The 16,986-nt window shown below is 41.2% G+C and overlaps 2 protein-coding genes across 4 annotated transcripts in view; both read left to right on the top strand.

The window, feature by feature from the left end:
* The window catches only part of LOC110487164 (zinc finger protein 345), a 54,928-nt gene that overhangs the window by 9,534 nt on the left and 28,408 nt on the right, over positions 1–16,986 (top strand). For all 3 annotated transcript variants that reach the window (XM_036948540.1, XM_036948536.1, XM_036948539.1), the window contains exon 2: positions 983–1,199. In XM_036948540.1, the coding sequence (XP_036804435.1) occupies positions 1,001–1,199 (199 nt within the window). In that variant the 5' untranslated portion in view covers positions 983–1,000. The remainder of the gene's footprint in view (positions 1–982; positions 1,200–16,986) is intronic.
* LOC110487311 (zinc finger protein 345-like) overlaps positions 9,969–16,986 on the top strand; it is a 59,681-nt gene continuing 52,663 nt past the window's right edge. The window contains exon 1 of the mRNA XM_036948543.1: positions 9,969–10,038. The gene's annotated coding sequence lies outside the window, so the exon portion shown is untranslated. The remainder of the gene's footprint in view (positions 10,039–16,986) is intronic.

Below are 16,986 nucleotides of genomic sequence, written 5' to 3'. Positions count from 1 at the left end.
GTTTTAATATTTCACCAACTTGTTTTATGTTATTGGTTATTGAGGGGTTACTGAGTGAGAGATACTTTGTTTCACCTTGCTGGATTTTGAATGTGGTTTTGGGAAAGCTACTGTTTTATTACTGAGTGTTTAATGCTGATGGTTTGAGAAAACAGTCCACTGCTCTTTATTATGTTGAGTGTTACCAGTGTGAAGCTATATCACGGTGAGTGATTGTATACATTGACTATTAAAGACACCATACTGTTGCTCTTGTTTTGTTGTGTTGACAATCAAGACTCTCAACACTATACCACTGCTCCTAGTGGATGAACATTCTATAATTCTTACACTTCATAATGGAATTAAACCAAACGATTCTAAGCTACTTTTAACAATTAAGACTGAAAATGATACAAAAACACGTTGACTTGAAGAACGGTGCAGATACAAAGTTTGTTAACAGAATGACGGTTTGTGTCGTTTGTGGAAATTGTTAGAAGTAGGCCTTGTGTTTAACGTTGTAGAATGTTCAGTGGAAATGGTGCTTGTGCTCCATGGAGTTGTATGGATTGTTTAACTTTGCATTCATTGGTTTTTCATACATTTTTAAAGTGACAACTCTGTGTGTCAGCATCAATCTGTTACCTTGGAATTGCACCTAATCTATTCTCCATGAATAGCCAGGCGATTTTGAGGTAAGAAAATGCTTGTGTTGCTTGTGTTTGAATCGGGTACTGAGGATGGGGTGGTAATGTCAATCACTGAGTGTATCAGATATTAGTAATGAATTTGAACTGAATATGCTTGTAATCAACAGCCAGTGTTTTTCGTTACTTATTTACTAATCTGACTGGCTGTTGCCGTCAATCCTATATTTATTTCATCCTGCTGGACGGGATGTGTGGTTAGCTAGCTTAGATACATGTTTGTCTTTTCTGGAGCTATACCACGATCTAGGTTTATGAAAATCACCCTGAACTCTTTTGGTCTCCTCTTTTAGATCCACCTCTAGCCTACCATGTCTGAACCAGGTTCTGGTTGTGGTGTTCCAGCCCAGAGAAGCTCACAGCGGGGTCCAGAGTTGCTGTCAGTGAAGCTGGGGGACTGCAATCAAACAGTGGAACTCAATGTGATTGTCAAAGAGGAGGAGGAGGAGAGAGAAATCAATGAGGGGGAGGAGGAAGAGCGAGAGGAGGACAGGGCCTCTGTTGACTCAGGTAAATTCAGGCTAACATCCTCTTTGGTTCAGAGGTAAACAACCCAAAATAACCATTGATTTTCTGGTTCATTAAGAAATGTAAACATATATTTTTGGATGTTGAATAAAATGTTAATTCTGAATATTTAGGCAAGTTAGCTGGCTAACTCATTGATTCTGCTTTGTAGTATAACCCTCAGACTTCTGTATGTGTAAGAGGTGAGGCGAGTGCCCCCAAAAAATGGCTACCGGCCAATATGCAATGCATTGTAATTTGACAATTGGTTTCAGAGCTGGTCATGTGTGCACCTCAGCCACGCTCAAGGTCCTAGACGATATCATAATCGCCACCGATAAAAGACAGTACTGTGCAGCCATCTTCATCGATCTGACCAAGGTTTTCGACTCTGTCAATCACCGTGTTCTTATCGGCAGACTCAATAGCCTTGATTTCTCAAATGACTGCCTCGCCTGGTTCACCAACTGCTTCGCAGACAGAGTTCAGTGTGTTCAATCGGAGGGCCTGTTATCCGGAATCGGCTTTCTATTTCGCAACAAAGCCTCCTTCACTCACGCCGCCAAACTTACCCTAGTAAAACTGACTATCCTACCGATCCTCGACTTTGGCGATGTCATCTACAAAATAGCTTCCAATACTCTACTCAGCAAACTGGATGCAGTTTATCATCTGCCATCCGTTTTGTTACTAAAGCACCTTATACCACCCACCATTGTGACCTGTATGCTCTCGTCGGCTGGCCCTCGCAACATATTCGTCGCCAGACCCACTGTCTCCAGGTCATCTATAAATCTATGCTAGGTAAAGCTCCACCTTACCTCAGTTCACTGGTCACGATAACAACACCCACGCGCTCCAGCAGGTATATCTCTCTGTTCATCCCCAAAGCCAGCACCTCCTTTGGCCGCCTTTCCTTCCAGTTCTCTGCTGCCAGTGACTGGAACGAAATGCAAAAAATAGCTGAAGATGGAGACTTACAGTTCCCTCACTATCTTTAAACATCAGCTATCTGAGCAGCTAACCAATCGCTGCAGCTGTACATAGTCCATCTGTAAATAGCCCACCCAATCTACCTACCTCATCCTCATATTGTTTTTATTTACTTTTCTGCTCTTTTGCACACCAGTATCACTACTTGCAGATCATCATCTGCTCATCTATCACTCCAGTGTTAATCTGCTAAATTGTTATTACATAGCTACTGTGGCCTATGTATTGCCTTACCTCCTCACGTCATTTGCACACACTGTATGTAGACTTTCTTTTTTTCTATTGTGTTATTGACTGCACACCTGTTTATTCCATGTGTAACTCTGTGTTGCTGTTTGTATCGCACTGCTTTGCTTTATCTTGGCCAGGTCGCAGTTGTAAATGAGAACTTGTTCTCAACTAGCCTACCTGGTTAAATAAAGGTTAAATAAAAAAATGCATTGTAATTTCACAATGGCTTGATCTATGTGCGATGCAATGCAACAAGCCCCTTGCAAAGTATTTCTTTCAATACTCTGGTATTCCTAATGACTGTTGAATCCTACATTGCTAAACTTAAAGCCTTTGTTCCTCTGTCTGTTTCTTACCCTATATCTGTTCATATTCTTACAGGAGAGATCCCCAACCCAGACTCAGTCAACGAGCCCAGTTCCACAGAATCAGTACTACCACCTGGTTGTGGGAGTTATTCGTGTCCTCAATGTGAGAAGAGTTTCAGTTCCTCAACTAACCTAAAGAATCATCAAAGAGTACACACTGGAGAAAAACCTTTTGACTGCTCAGCATGTGGGAAGAGTTTCAGTGAGAAAGTAAACCTTAAGAGACATGAGAGAGTACATAGTGGAGAGAAGCCTTACCACTGCACCCAATGTGCGAAGAGCTTCAATCATTCTGGAAGCCTTAAGGAACATGAGAGAATACATACAGGGGAGAAGCCTTACCACTGCTCTCTGTGTGGAAAGAATTTTCGTGTAGCAGGAGGCCTAAAGAATCATCAGAGATCACACAGTGGAGAGAAGCCTTACCACTGCACCCAGTGTGGGGAGGGATTCACTCAGCTAAGAAATCTTAAAAATCATGAGAGAATACCCATTGGAGGGAAGCCTGCCTGTGCTTTCAATGTAATTGTCCAAGAAGAGGAGGGTGAGAGGGACATCAATGTGGAGGAAAAGAGAGAAGTTGAGGGAGAGGAAGACAAAAGTGGTGTAGTAGACAGTGCATGTCAGAGCAAAAACCAAACCATGAGGTCGAAGGAATTGTCCGTAGAGCTCCGTGACAGGATTGTGTCGAGGCACAGATCTGGGGAAGGGTACCAAAAAATTTCTGCAGCATTGAAGGTCCCCAAGAACACAGTGGCCTCCATCATTCTTAAATGGAAGAAGTTTGGAACCACCAAGACTCTTCCTAGAGCTGGCCGCCCGGCAAAACTGAGCAATCGGGGAGAAGGGCCTTGGTCTGGGAGGTGACCAGAACGTTACGGTAACCGTATTATCGCCACACTGGGGTTCATGATGGCAGTCAAATTCCACGTGACCATTTAGTCACAGTAATTAGGCTTCTCCGAGCTCTGATGCAGCCGATGGTCATTAGTAGCCTACAAAACTTGCTTAAAAATCTCTAGTGACACCCCATCCCGTGAACGGGACCGTTGTCATCATCTGACACTAATTAGCATTACGCAACGGACATAAATCTTCCTAGAAAATATTCCTATTCATGAAAATCACAAGTGAAATATATTGGAACACAGCTTAGCCTTTTGTTAATCACCCTGTCATCTCAGATTTTCACAATATGCTTTACAGCCAAAGCTAGACAAGCATTTGTGTAAGTTTATCGATAGCCTAGCATAGCATTATGCCTTGCTAGCAGCAGGCAACCTTGTCACGGAAATCAGAAAAGCAATCAAATTAAATCGTTTACCTTTGATGAGCTTCGGATGTTTTCACTCATGAGACTCCCAGGTAGATAGCCAAAGTTTATTTTTTTCCCAAAATATTATTTTTGTAGGCGAAATAGCTCCGTTTGTTTTTCACGTTTGGCTGAGAAAATCGACCGGAAATTGCGGTCACAACAACACCGAAACATTTTCAAAATTAGCTCCATAATATCGACAGAAACATGGCAAACGTTGTTTAGAATCAATCCTCAAGGTGTTTTTCAAATATCTATTCAATAATATATCCACCGGGACAATTGGTTTCTCAGTAGAAGCGATTGGAATGATGGCTACCTCTGTACTTTACGCAAGATTTTCTCCGGGAGCATCATGTGACCACTTGCGCAATGTAGAACCCCTACGGGTATTCTTCAACATAAATGCATAAAACTATGTCACAATGCTGTAGACACCTTGGGGAACACGTAGAATACGTAGAAAGCGTAAGCTGGTTGATATTCATTCACAGCTCAATAGGGACTCATTGGAATGCAGCGCTTTCAAAATATGGGGCACTTCCGGATTGGATTTTTCTCAGGCTTTCGCCTGCAACATCAGTTCTGTTATACTCACAGACAATATCTTTACAGTTTTGGAAACGTTAGAGTGTTTTCTATCCAAAGCTGTCAATTATATGCATATTCTAGCTGTCAATTATATGCATATTCTAGCATCTTGTTTAAAACGGGAAAGTTTTTTTTCCAAAAATTCAAATACTGCCCCTAGAGTAACAACAGGTTAACTGCCTGGTACTCAGCACTCTGTTGTCCCTCTAATCACTCTGGGATCAATGCAAATGTAATCCAACATCTAATCAAACACTTCATGATAATGGTCCATTCTAAATCAAAACTAAACTAATTTCACACATATTATTTTATAAATGTAAAGACAACTTTAAAATCAAGAATAGTCTGATAGGTGACAATGTTAGCTTGTGGATGATGTGTTGTCACTTGTGGATGATGTGTTGTCACTTGTGGATGATGTGTTGTCACTTGTGGATGATGTGTTGTCACTTGTGGATGATGTGTTGTCACTTGTGGATGATGTGTTACCACTTGTGGATGATGTGTTTCCACTTGTGGATGATGTGTTTCCACTTGTGGATGATGCTGCACGAGCTGGGCAAGGCAAGAAACAGAAATGGCTTTTTGTTTGTGTGACTTTTTAAAATCATAGTCGCACACCTCATGAAGCCCAGCCCACAGGCCTTGTACTATGGGGGATAGTAAATTGACATAGGCAAGTGCTTTTGCTGTTTGTTAGGCCTACTCATCTTGTTGGTTGACGTAAAGTAGGCTAAATGTGTACCGTTCTAACTTCTTCAATATGCGCCTCGGAATTCGAAAAAGAGGGGCAGTTCCGTCCCCCCGATGTATCTGTCTTCACTTGTAGCCTAGTTCTCAGCTGAAATTCTTGTGAGAAGGACCAGATCACGTGATGGGCGTTGGCTGATAGTAATGTAGATGTCTGAGAGAGCCATGTGAGAGAAGTGCTTCGGCGAACGGCAGCTGGGAGAAGGGAATTATAATTGTTATATTCAGCCCAAGGGCACCGTGATGTATTTACGGCCACACAAGGGGGGGACGTCGCCCGGGAAATTCGAGGCCTGATGAGAATATTATCAAGTGCTTGTCAAAATGTTTAATGAGAGACTGATGAAGTGTGTGCAGCTTGCGACTATTTTTCAAATCGTCATTAGAGACCCATCATGCAGGCTTAGAATGTATTAAAAAATCAGAACATATATCCCAACGTTTGTATCACAACTAAAGTTGCATAAGTAACTCTACATGAAGCATATTAGGAGGACAGGATCCTGTGTTAACCGCTCAACACAGAGTAGACGCATGTGCGCACTTCCTTTTTTAAATTGTTTGTAGAAAATATCCTTGCTATTTTACTAAGCTGTGTTCAATTGTATTCGTCATACTATAAAATAATTTAAAAAAAAATAATGCCACGGATTTCTAAGCAAATCTTGTCTGCTAAAATGAACTAGTGTAGCCCACAGCCATATCAGGACCCAACGTAAGGACAACTCAGAGTATGGTATTCTGTTCTTCTGACTACATTTTATTCATATCGTGTTTCTTCAGACCTGTCTAAAATAAATAACGGATTTATTGTGATGTAGACTACTACGTTAAATGGATGTATTAGACTTTTTAAAATGTAGATTTTCCAAAGGTCTACATCAGTGGCTTGTAGGCTGCGTGTGGAGATGCGAAATGTGTTTGTTAATTAACGATCAATTACCGTGAGACCGGCAGTTATTTGCTTGACAATCACCGGCTGACAAAATGTCATGACCTCCACAGCCCTCACTCTGACAGAGCTTCCCTGTAGAGATGGGAGAACCTTCCAGAAGGACAACCATCTCTGCAGCATTCAGGCCTTTTATGGTAGAATGGCCAGAAGCAAGCCACTTCTCAGTAAAACACACATGAGAGCCTCACTTGGAGTTTGCCAAAAGGCACCTAAAGGACTCTCAGACCATGAGAAGCCTGATTCTCTAGTCTGATGAAAGGAAACCAGGCACCGCTCATCACATGGCCAATACCATCCATATGGTGAAGCATGGTGGTGGCAGCTGTGGGTATGTTTTTCAGTGGGAGGGACTGGGAGATTAGTAAGGATCGAGGGAAGATGAATGGCGCAACATATAGAGTGATCCTTGATGAAAACCTGCTGCAGAGTGCTCAGGACCTCAAACTGGGGTGAAGGTTCATCTTCCAACAAGACAACAACCCCAAGCACACAGCCAAGAGAACGCAGGAGTGGCTTCGGGACAAGTCTCTGAATGTCCTTGAGTGGCCCAGCCAAAAGTCCGGACATGAACCCGATCGAACATCTCTGGAGAGACCTGAAAATAGCTGTACAGCGACGCTCCCCATCCAACCTGACAGAGCTTGAGAGGATCTGCTGAGAAGAATGGGGGAAACTCTGCAAATACAGGTGTGTCAAGCGTGTAGCGTCAAACCCAAGAAGACTTGAGGCTGTAATCGCTGTCAAAGGTGCTTCAACAAAGTACTGAGTTAAGGGTCTGAATACTTATGTATATGTGATATGTCTGTTTTTTATTTGTAATAAATTAGCAAAAATGTCTCAACTATTCTTGTTTTGTCATTATGGATTAGAGTATTGTGATGTCATTACGGGGTATTGTGATGTCATTATGGATTAGAGTATTGTGTGTAGATTGATGAGGGGGGGGACGACAATTGAATCCATTTTAGAATAAGGCTGTAATGTAACAAAATGTTTAAGAAGTTGTCTGAATACTTTCTAAATGCGCTGTATATAGACAGGTGTGTGCCTTTCCAACTCATGTCCAATCAATCAAGTTGTAGAAACATCTCAAGGATGATCAATGGAAACAGGAGGCACCTGAGCTCAATTTCGAGTCCCAAAGGAAAGGGTCTGAATACTTATGTAAACAAGGTATTTCCATTATTTATTTATTTTTATCCATTTGCAAAGGTTTCTATAAAACCTGTTTTCGCTTTGTCATTATTGTGTATTATTGTGTCTAAATTGCTAGGAATTGTTTTATTTATCCATTTTAGAACAAGGCTGTAATGTAACAATGCAGTTAGATGCAGTTTATCATAGCGCACTGCTCTTTATTACGGGAGACAGTTTTAGTACTCATCACTGCATTCTCTACCAGAAAGTTGGTTGGCCCTCTGTGATGTCATCACTGCATTCTCTACCAGAAAGTTGGTTGGCCCTCTGTGATGTCATCACTGCATTCTCTACCAGTAAGTTGGTTGGCCCTCTGTGGGTATGTAATTTTCGGCCAAAAATTCAAAAAGGGTCCGATTCTAAAGATATTTTTTTTGTAAATATCATCCAGCTACTGAAGCTACTTCCTTAACATTAACAGACAGTACTACTGTAGCTACTTCCTTAACATTAACAGACAGTACTACTGAAGCTACTTCCTTAACATTAACAGGCAGTACTACTGCAGCTACTTCCTTAACATTAACAGGCAGTACTACTGTAGCTACTTCCTTAACATTAACAGACAGTACTACTGAAGCTACTTCCTTAACATTAACAGGCAGTACTACTGCAGCTACTTCCTTAACATTAACAGGCAGTACTACTGTAGCTACTTCCTTAACATTAACAGACAGTACTACTGTAGCTACTTCCTTAACATTAACAGGTAGTACTAGTAGTTCAACAAATTAAATAGAAACCAAAAGTAAAGTTCCTGACTCCTCCTTCAGTCTGAATTTGGAACATTCCTGGTCACGGGCTTGGGCCTCTGACCCTTAACCTGGATGTTATTTTCTGCGTTATGTACTATTCTAATAATTTGAAGTTTGATGGAATAGCCGTTTTAACTCTCCTACATACAGATCCTTGCGGCATGTTGCCGTGCATTGTCATGCTGAAACATGAGGTGATGGCCGACGGATGAATGGCTCAGCAATGGGCCTTGGGATCTCGTCACGGTATCTCTGAGCATTCAAATTGCCATCTATAAAATGCAATTTTGTTCATTGTCTGTAGTTTATGCTTGCCCGTACCATAACCCCAATGCTAACATACTAACACCACAACATTGACATCAGAAAACCATACACATGGTCAGCGGTTGTGAGTCTGTTTGGACATACTGCCAAATTCTCTAAAATGACATTGGCATCTTATGGTATAGAAATTAGCATTTGTTTCTCTGGCAACAGCTCTGGTGGACATTCCTGCAGTCATCATGCCAATTGCACGCTACCTCAAAACAGTGGCCTTTTATTGTCCACAGCACAAGGTTCACCTCTGTAATGATCATGCTGTTTAATCTGATTCTTGATATTCCACACCTGTCAGGTAGATGGATTATCTTGGCAAAAGAGAAATGCTCACTAACAGGGATGTAAACTAATTTGTGCACAACATTTTGAGAGAAATAAGCTTTTGGTGCTTATGGAACATTTCTGGGATCTTTTATTCCAGCTCAGGAATCATGGGACCAACACTTTGCAAGTTGCGTTTATATTTTTGTTCAGTGTATGTTGGCTAGACCTTCTATAAATCAATCATTTCACCGTATTAGCGTAAAATAAATATAGACTATGCAGAGCCTTTGGTCCATTCGGATCTATCAGCTGTAGTTACATAGACCCGAGATCCGATGACAATCAAACAGGACCCACCCTGACCCGAGGGACAAGTTAGAATTTCAGACCAGAACGGCCCGGGTCTTGGCTATATTGGGTCCACCCGGACCTTGAAGACCTCTAATTGACATCCAAAGTTAACAATATGAGTGTGTTGTTATGCCATGATCTGCTTGTAAACTGTAAAATGTTGTCAACTATTCTTCAACTGAATTATAAATACAAACAGTTCCAACTGTCTGTGTCCTCTTCTTCACTGAAAGTGTATTATGTTGGTAGATTGTCTTTATCGATGACAAGTCAGTATAGTAACATGATGATAATAAATTAAGGATAACAGACGCTGTACACTGACTGTTGTAATAATATAACATCACACTGCAGATAGAAATATAATGTAATAAAAGCTGTCTTGTTTTTGTTGTTTTGGGGCGACAGGTAGCCTCGTGGTTAGAGCGTTAGACTAGTAACCGGAAGGTTGCTGGTTCGAATCCCTGAGTCGAAAAGGTACAAATCTGTCAGGCAGTTTAGGGGATGCCGTCATTGTAATTTATTTTATAAAATAATATGTGCATTTGTTTGGCCTGACTTCTGTCTGTCAAAGAGGCTAACAAAACATGTACAAACACTACGCTGATACGACGCTCACGAACATTTCCTGCCGCATCTCATAATCCAGACCAAACTCACTCGGAAAGTGGATACATTGTTTCCGCTGCTCTACGAGACCTCACCATTTCCAATTATTTTCAGCCAAACAGGAAATCAGTTCCAGGTAACCTATTGCTAATGATTATTATTTGTTTTAATTATGCTTGTAACACGGTCTGTAAACCAACGCATTCCAGGATGAAACCGCACTGGTTTCAGCGGCCTGGTTTTGTTGTTCCCCCAGCTAGTTAGCTGTTAGCCAGTTAGCAACACATCTCCCGTCCAACCCGTTTGTGTAGCTAGCTAACATGCTAACTTTATTTCAGGGTCACTGTTGAAGTGACCATTTCATTTCATAGTTAGCCAGCTGTCTACTCATCGTGAGTAAAGTGACTGTACCAAGGAATAGGCTAACCGGCTGCTCATTGTTTAGCCACAGATAGCTAAACTAAATATGTTGTATAACTCACCTATCTAGGTAGCTAGCTCGCAAAATTATGACTTCCCGGCTACCGGTTTATGCAAACAGTTAATCCCTTGAACAAACCTATAGTCTCATTGCGCAAAATGGTACGCAGCATCATCTGGATATTTGTGCAACAAAAATTCAACCTTCAGCTACAATTTCTGCCAAGCCGTCCACGTATACACCTACGCATGCACGTTCGATAAATTCGACGCAGTGATTGAAAAAAAAAGTGGTTGTCATACTTGAGTAAAAGTAAAGATATCTTAATAGAAAATGACTCAAATAAAAGTCACCCAGTAAAATACTACTTGAGTAAACGTCTAAAAGTATTTGGTTTTAAATATACTTAAGTATCAAAAGTAAATGTAATGCTAGGGACACACCCCAACACTCAGACATAATTTAAAAACGAAGCATTTGTGTTTAGTGAATCCGCCAGATTTAGGTAGGAGGGATGACCAGGGACGTGCTCTTGATAAGTGTGTGGAAATGGACCATTTTCATGTCCTGCTAAGCATTCAACATGTAATGAGTACTTTTGGGTGTCAGGGAAACTGTATGGAGTAAATAGTACATACTTTTCTTTAGAAATGTAGTGAAGTAAAAGTTCTCAAAAATATAAATATTGTAACGACCCTGTGTTTATAAACGCGGATATCGTCTCTGCCGCTTGAGAATGCTTTTGCGGCACAGTCGATAGCGCGCTGGACTTCGGGGCTAGAAGGTCGAGGGTTCGAGTCCTGCTCCCATCCTGTTTCATTACAATATACATATTGTGATGATCAATGCATGGTCCCTTTCCCATTACTTTTTCAAGCAAATGAATAAGGAATGTCGTCATAAGAAGCAACATTCGGGTTTCCATCAAAAAATAATGCAGCTGTGAAGCGGGGAAAAGTAACGAAGTATTTCGGGGTCACAGATCTTCTTCTATGGTATAATGGCGTTCTCAACAATCGGATGTGCATTCCGCCACCCACTGTGGGGTGGATAATCAGGATCCTAAAAAGGAAATAATGTGGGTATTTCTTATTTCTTTTTTCATTCAAACATTATGTATATACTGAGATGATGCATGTCTCTCCGCTCTAGTAATGGGAGTGGTTGTCCACAAAGCGGCACGGTGGGCTGTCTAGCTCCTCCCCTATCCTTTCTTTGAATTGGTGGATACATCTCATTATTGTAATCCGTTTTTGAATATTTGATGAGGGTTGTTGACGTCAACCGCCTGTATTCAATGGATTCGAGATGCTATGTCACTTTAATAATGCCACTTTAATAGTGTTTACAGATCTTGCATTTACTCATCTCATATGTATATACTGTATTTTATACCATCTATTGCATCTTGCCTATGCCGCTCGGTCATTGCTCATCCGTATATTTATATGTATATATTCCATCTCTTTACTTAGATTTGTGTGTATTAGGTAGTTGTTGTGGAATTGTTAGATTACTTGTTAGATATTGCTGCACTTTCGGAACTAGAAGCATAAGAATTTTGCTACACTCGTAATAACATCTGCTGACCATGTGCATGTGTGACCAATAACATTTGATTTTATTTATGCTACTAGCCTCATGCCATGAATATGCATAGCCATCTCGACTCCAAAATAGTGTCCTACTTATATCAGTGCACTCGAAAACTACTTAAACATTACGAAAACTCTATTCGATCAAATAAACCTTGTGTAGCAAATAAGCCATTGCTTTTTTGTTGTTGACCAAATTCGACTCACTCTCATTGACCTCCATACAAAAACTCCTTGCTTGGTGGGCAAAACAACGAGAAAACGCCACCTGCTCGAGGGACACAGATTTGCAGCCAAGTTGGGCATCTCTTCCTATCTGTGTATACAGTCGTGGCCAAACGTTTTGAGAATGACACAAATATAAATTTTCACAAAATCTGCTGACTCAGTTGGTATGATGGCAATTTGCATATACTCCAGAATGTTATGAAACGTGATCCGATTAATTGCAAAGTCTCTCTTTGCCATGCAAATGAACTGAATCCCCAAAAAACATTTCGATTGCATTTCAGCCCTGCCACAAAAGGACCAGCTGACATCCTGTCAGTGATTCTTTCGTTAACTTCTTATGGCTTTGGGCAGTATTGAGTAGCTTTGATGAATAAGGTGCCCAGAGTAAACTGCCTGCTACTCATGCCAAGTTCCTAATATATGCATATTATTAGTAGATTTGGATAGAAAACACGCTGAAGTTTCTAAAACTGTTTGAATGATGTCTGTGAGTATAATAGAACTCATATGGCAGGCAAAAACCTGAAAAAAAATCCAACCAGGAAGTGGGAAATGTGAGGTTTGGAGTTTTTCAAGTCATTGCCTATCGAATATATAGTGTCTATGGGGGTCATATTGCACTTCCTAAGGCTTCCACTAGATGTCAACAGTCTTTAGAACCTTGTTTGATGCTTCTACTGTGGAGGTCTGCCAGAGTGCCATGAGCTGACCACGCGCATTCACGTGAGTTAGCTTGCGTTCCATTGCATTTCTACAGACAAAGGAATTCTCCTGTTGGAACATTATTGCAGATTTATGATAAAAACATCCTTAAGATTGATTCTATACATTGTTTGACATGTTTCTACGGACTGTAACGGAATTTTTTGACTTTGTCTGCTCGCGCCTCATGAATTTGGATTACTGGGCTGAACGCGTTAACAAAAGGAGGTATTTGGACATAAATGATGGACTTTATTGAACAAATCAACTGGGAACTGGGATTCCTGGGAGTGCATTCTGATGAAGATCATCAAAGGTAAGTGAATATTTATAATGCTATTTCTGACTTCTGTTGACTCCACAACATGGCGGATATCTGTATGACTTGTTTTGTTGTCTGAGCGCTTTACTCAGATTATTGCAGTGTGTGACTTTTTTTTTGGTAAAACCTTTTTGAACTCTGACACAGCGGTTGCATTAACTTTTTATGGCTGCAGGGGCAGTATTGAGTAGCTTGGATGAAAAGGTGCCCATTGTAAACGGCCAGCTCCTCAGTCTCAGTTGCTAATATATGCATATTATTATTAGTATTGGATAGAAAACACTCTAAAGTTTCCAAAACTGTCAAAATATTGTCTGTGAGTATAACAGAACTGATATTGCAGGCGAAACCCTGAGGAAAATCAAAACAGGAAGTGGCTTCTATTTTGAAAACTCCATGTTCCATAGCCTCCCTTTGCTGGATTTAAAGTGATATGAACCAGATTCCTTATCCTATCGCTTCCTCAAGGTGTCAACAGTCTTCAGACATAGTTTCAGGCTTTTATTTTGAAAAAATGAGCCAGAACGATAACATCGCGTCAAGTGGTCACATGAGTTTTGCTCGCGCAACAGAGTTTGGATAGGTATTGCTTTTCCCTCTCCTACTGTGAAAGACATTTGCGGTTGATATATTATCGATTATATATTTTAAAAACAACCTGAGGATTGATTATAAAAAACGTTTGACGTGTTTCTGTGGACATTATGGAAACTATTTGGAATTTTCGTCTGCGTTGTCGTGACCGCTCTTTTCTGTGGATTTCTGAACAAATAAACTGAGGGATTTTGGATATAAAAATAATCTTTATGGAACAAAAGGAACATTTGTTGTGTAACTGGGAGTCTCGTGAGTGAAAACATCAGAAGATCATCAAAGGTAAACAATTAATTTGATTGCTTTTCTGATTTTCGTGACCAAGCTACCTGATGCTAAGTGTACTTAATGTTTTGTCGTGAGATCGATACATTTACACAAACGCTTGGATTGCTTTCGCCGTAAAGCATAATTTCAAAATCTGACACGACAGGTGGATTAAGAAGAGGCTAAGGTGTGTTTTCCAATATTGCACTTGTGATTTCATGAATATAAATATTTGTAGATAATCAAAGGTTAGTGATTAATTTTATCTCTATTTCTGCTTTTTGTGACTCCTCTCTATGGCTGTGTTTTTTTGTGACTAGGTGCAGACCTTACATAATCGTTTGGTGTGCTTTCGTCGTAAAGCCTTTTTGAAATCGGACACTGGTGGGATTAACAACAAGATTATATTTTAAAATGGTGTAAAATACTTCTATGTTTGAGGAATTTTAATTATGAGATTTCTGTTGTTTTGAATTTGGCACTTTCACTGGCTGTTGTCATATCGATCCCGTTAGCAGGATCTAAGACATAAGAAGTAAACACAGGTGTGAGTGTTGACGAGGACAAGGCTGGAGATCACTCTGTCATGCTGATTGAGTTCGATTAACAGACTGGAAGCTTCAAAAGAAGGGTGGTGCTTGGAATCATTGTTCTTCCTCTGTCAACCATGGTTACCTGCAAGGAAACACGTGCCATCATCATTGCTTTGCACAAAAAGTGCTTCACAGGCAAGGATATTGCTGCCAGTAAGATTGCACCTAAATCAACCATTTATCGGATCATCAAGAACTTCAAGGAGAGCGGTTAAATTGTTGTGAAGAAGGCTTCAGGGCGTACAAGAAAGTCCAGCAAGCGCCAGGACCGTCTCCTAAAGTTGATTCAACTGCGGGATCGGGGCACAACCAGTACAGAGCTTGCTCAGGAATGGCAGCAGGCCGGTGTGAGTGTATCTGCACGCACAGTGATTCAAAGACTTTTGGAGGATGGTATGGTGTCAAGAAGGGCAGCAAAGAAGCCACTTCTCTCCAGGAGAAACATCAGGGACAGACTGATATTGAAGAATCAGTCCTGTGTCAACAGTAAAGCATCCTGAGACCATTCATGTGTGGGGTTGCTTCTGAGCCAAGGGAGTGGGCTCACTCACAATTTTGCCTAAGAACACAGCCATGAATAAAGAATGGTACCAGCAACTTCTCCCAACCATCCAGGAACAGTTTGGTGACGAACAATGCCTTTTCCAGCATGATGGAGCACCTTGCCATAAGGCAAAAGTGATAAGTAAGTGGCTCAACTAAGTGGCCCGGGGAACAAAACATCAATATTTTGGGTCCATGGCCAGGAAACTCCCCAGACCTTAATCCCATTGAGAATTTGTGGTCAATCCTCAAGAGGTGGGTGGACAAACAAAACCCCACAAATTCTGACAAACTCCAAGCATCGATTATGCAAGAATAAGCTGCCATCAGTCAGGATGTGGCCCAGAAGTTAATTGACAGCATGCCAGGGTTAGATTGCAGAGGTCTTGAAAAAGAAGGGTCAACACTGCAAATATTGACTCTTTGCATCAACTTCATGTAATTGTCCATAAAAGCCTTTGACACTTATGAAATGCTTGTAATTATACTTCAGTATTCCATAGTAACATCTGACAACAATATCTAAAGACACTGAAGCAGCAAACTTTGTGGAAAGTAATATTTGTGTCATTCTCAACTTTTGGTCACGACCGTACTTTGTTTAGGAATAATTAGTGCGAAAATGTGCAGAATTATCTATATATTTTATAGTTGTTATCATAGTTCAAAAGGCACTGAGCTATCTTTATTTGCAGGTGCCTGGTAACAGTTGAATAAAATGAGAAAAAAGAAGAAACCCGCACACTGCTATTGATAGTATCACTGCTCTTTAATAAGCTTTACGTACGGGCCTCGAGGCCTTCGTCTGAGCTTTACGTACGGACTTTGAGGCCTTCGTCTGAGCTTTACGTACGGGCTTTGAGGCCTTCGTCTGAGCTTTACGTACGGACTTTGAGGCCTTCGTCTGAGCTTTACGTACGGGCTTTGAGGCCTTCGTCGGAGCTTTACGTACGGACTTTGAGGCCTTCGTCTGAGCTTTACGTACGGGCTTTGAGGCCTTCGTCTGAGCTTTACGTACGGGCTTTGAGGCCTTCGTCTGAGCTTTACGTACAGGCTTTGAGGCCTTCGTCTGAGCTTTACGTACGGGCTTTGAGGCCTTCGTCTGAGCTTTACGTACGGGCTTTGAGGCCTTCGTCTGAGCTTTACGTACGGGCTTTGAGGCCTTCGTCGGAGCTTTACGTACGGGCTTTGAGGCCTTCGTCTGAGCTTTACGTACGGGCTTTGAGGCCTTCGTCGGAGCTTTACGTACGGGCTTTGAGGCCTTCGTCTGAGCTTTACGTACGGGCTTTGAGGCCTTCGTCTGAGCTTTACGTACGGGTCTCGAGGCATTCGTCTGAGCTTTACGTACGGGCTTTGAGGCCTTCGTCTGAGCTTTACGTACGGGTCTCGAGGCATTCGTCTGAGCTTTACGTACGGGCTTTGAGGCCTTCGTCTGAGCCTTACGTACCGGTCTCAAGGCCTTCGTCAGAGCTTTTGTGAGCTAAAAAAAAAAGTGCACCCTTATGTAGACATTCAATCGAATGGAGTCGAGGGTAAAACAAATCAGTGCTACCAAATATAACAATACATAAAACGTGTTAAACACCACAATGAGGACATTTGACCTACCGAGCAAGTTTTCAAAAGATCATTGTGTACAGTGCAAGGAAAAACACCAGAGTCACCTGAAATAGGGGCATAATTCATGTTGACATTTACAACGTCACATACGTAGGCGTTTCATCATTAAGACCTTGAGGAAATCATGTCTGGAGGGTGAAAAATCCCCAAACATTCTTTATATCACTTCCCCTGTCTGATACCTAGACTTTCTCTA

This window comes from Oncorhynchus mykiss, chromosome 17 (assembly GCF_013265735.2).
Source record: "Oncorhynchus mykiss isolate Arlee chromosome 17, USDA_OmykA_1.1, whole genome shotgun sequence".
Lineage (NCBI taxonomy): Eukaryota > Metazoa > Chordata > Actinopteri > Salmoniformes > Salmonidae > Oncorhynchus > Oncorhynchus mykiss.
The sequence above is the reverse complement of the archived record's forward strand: the minus strand, read 5'-3'. Positions and strand labels throughout refer to the sequence as shown.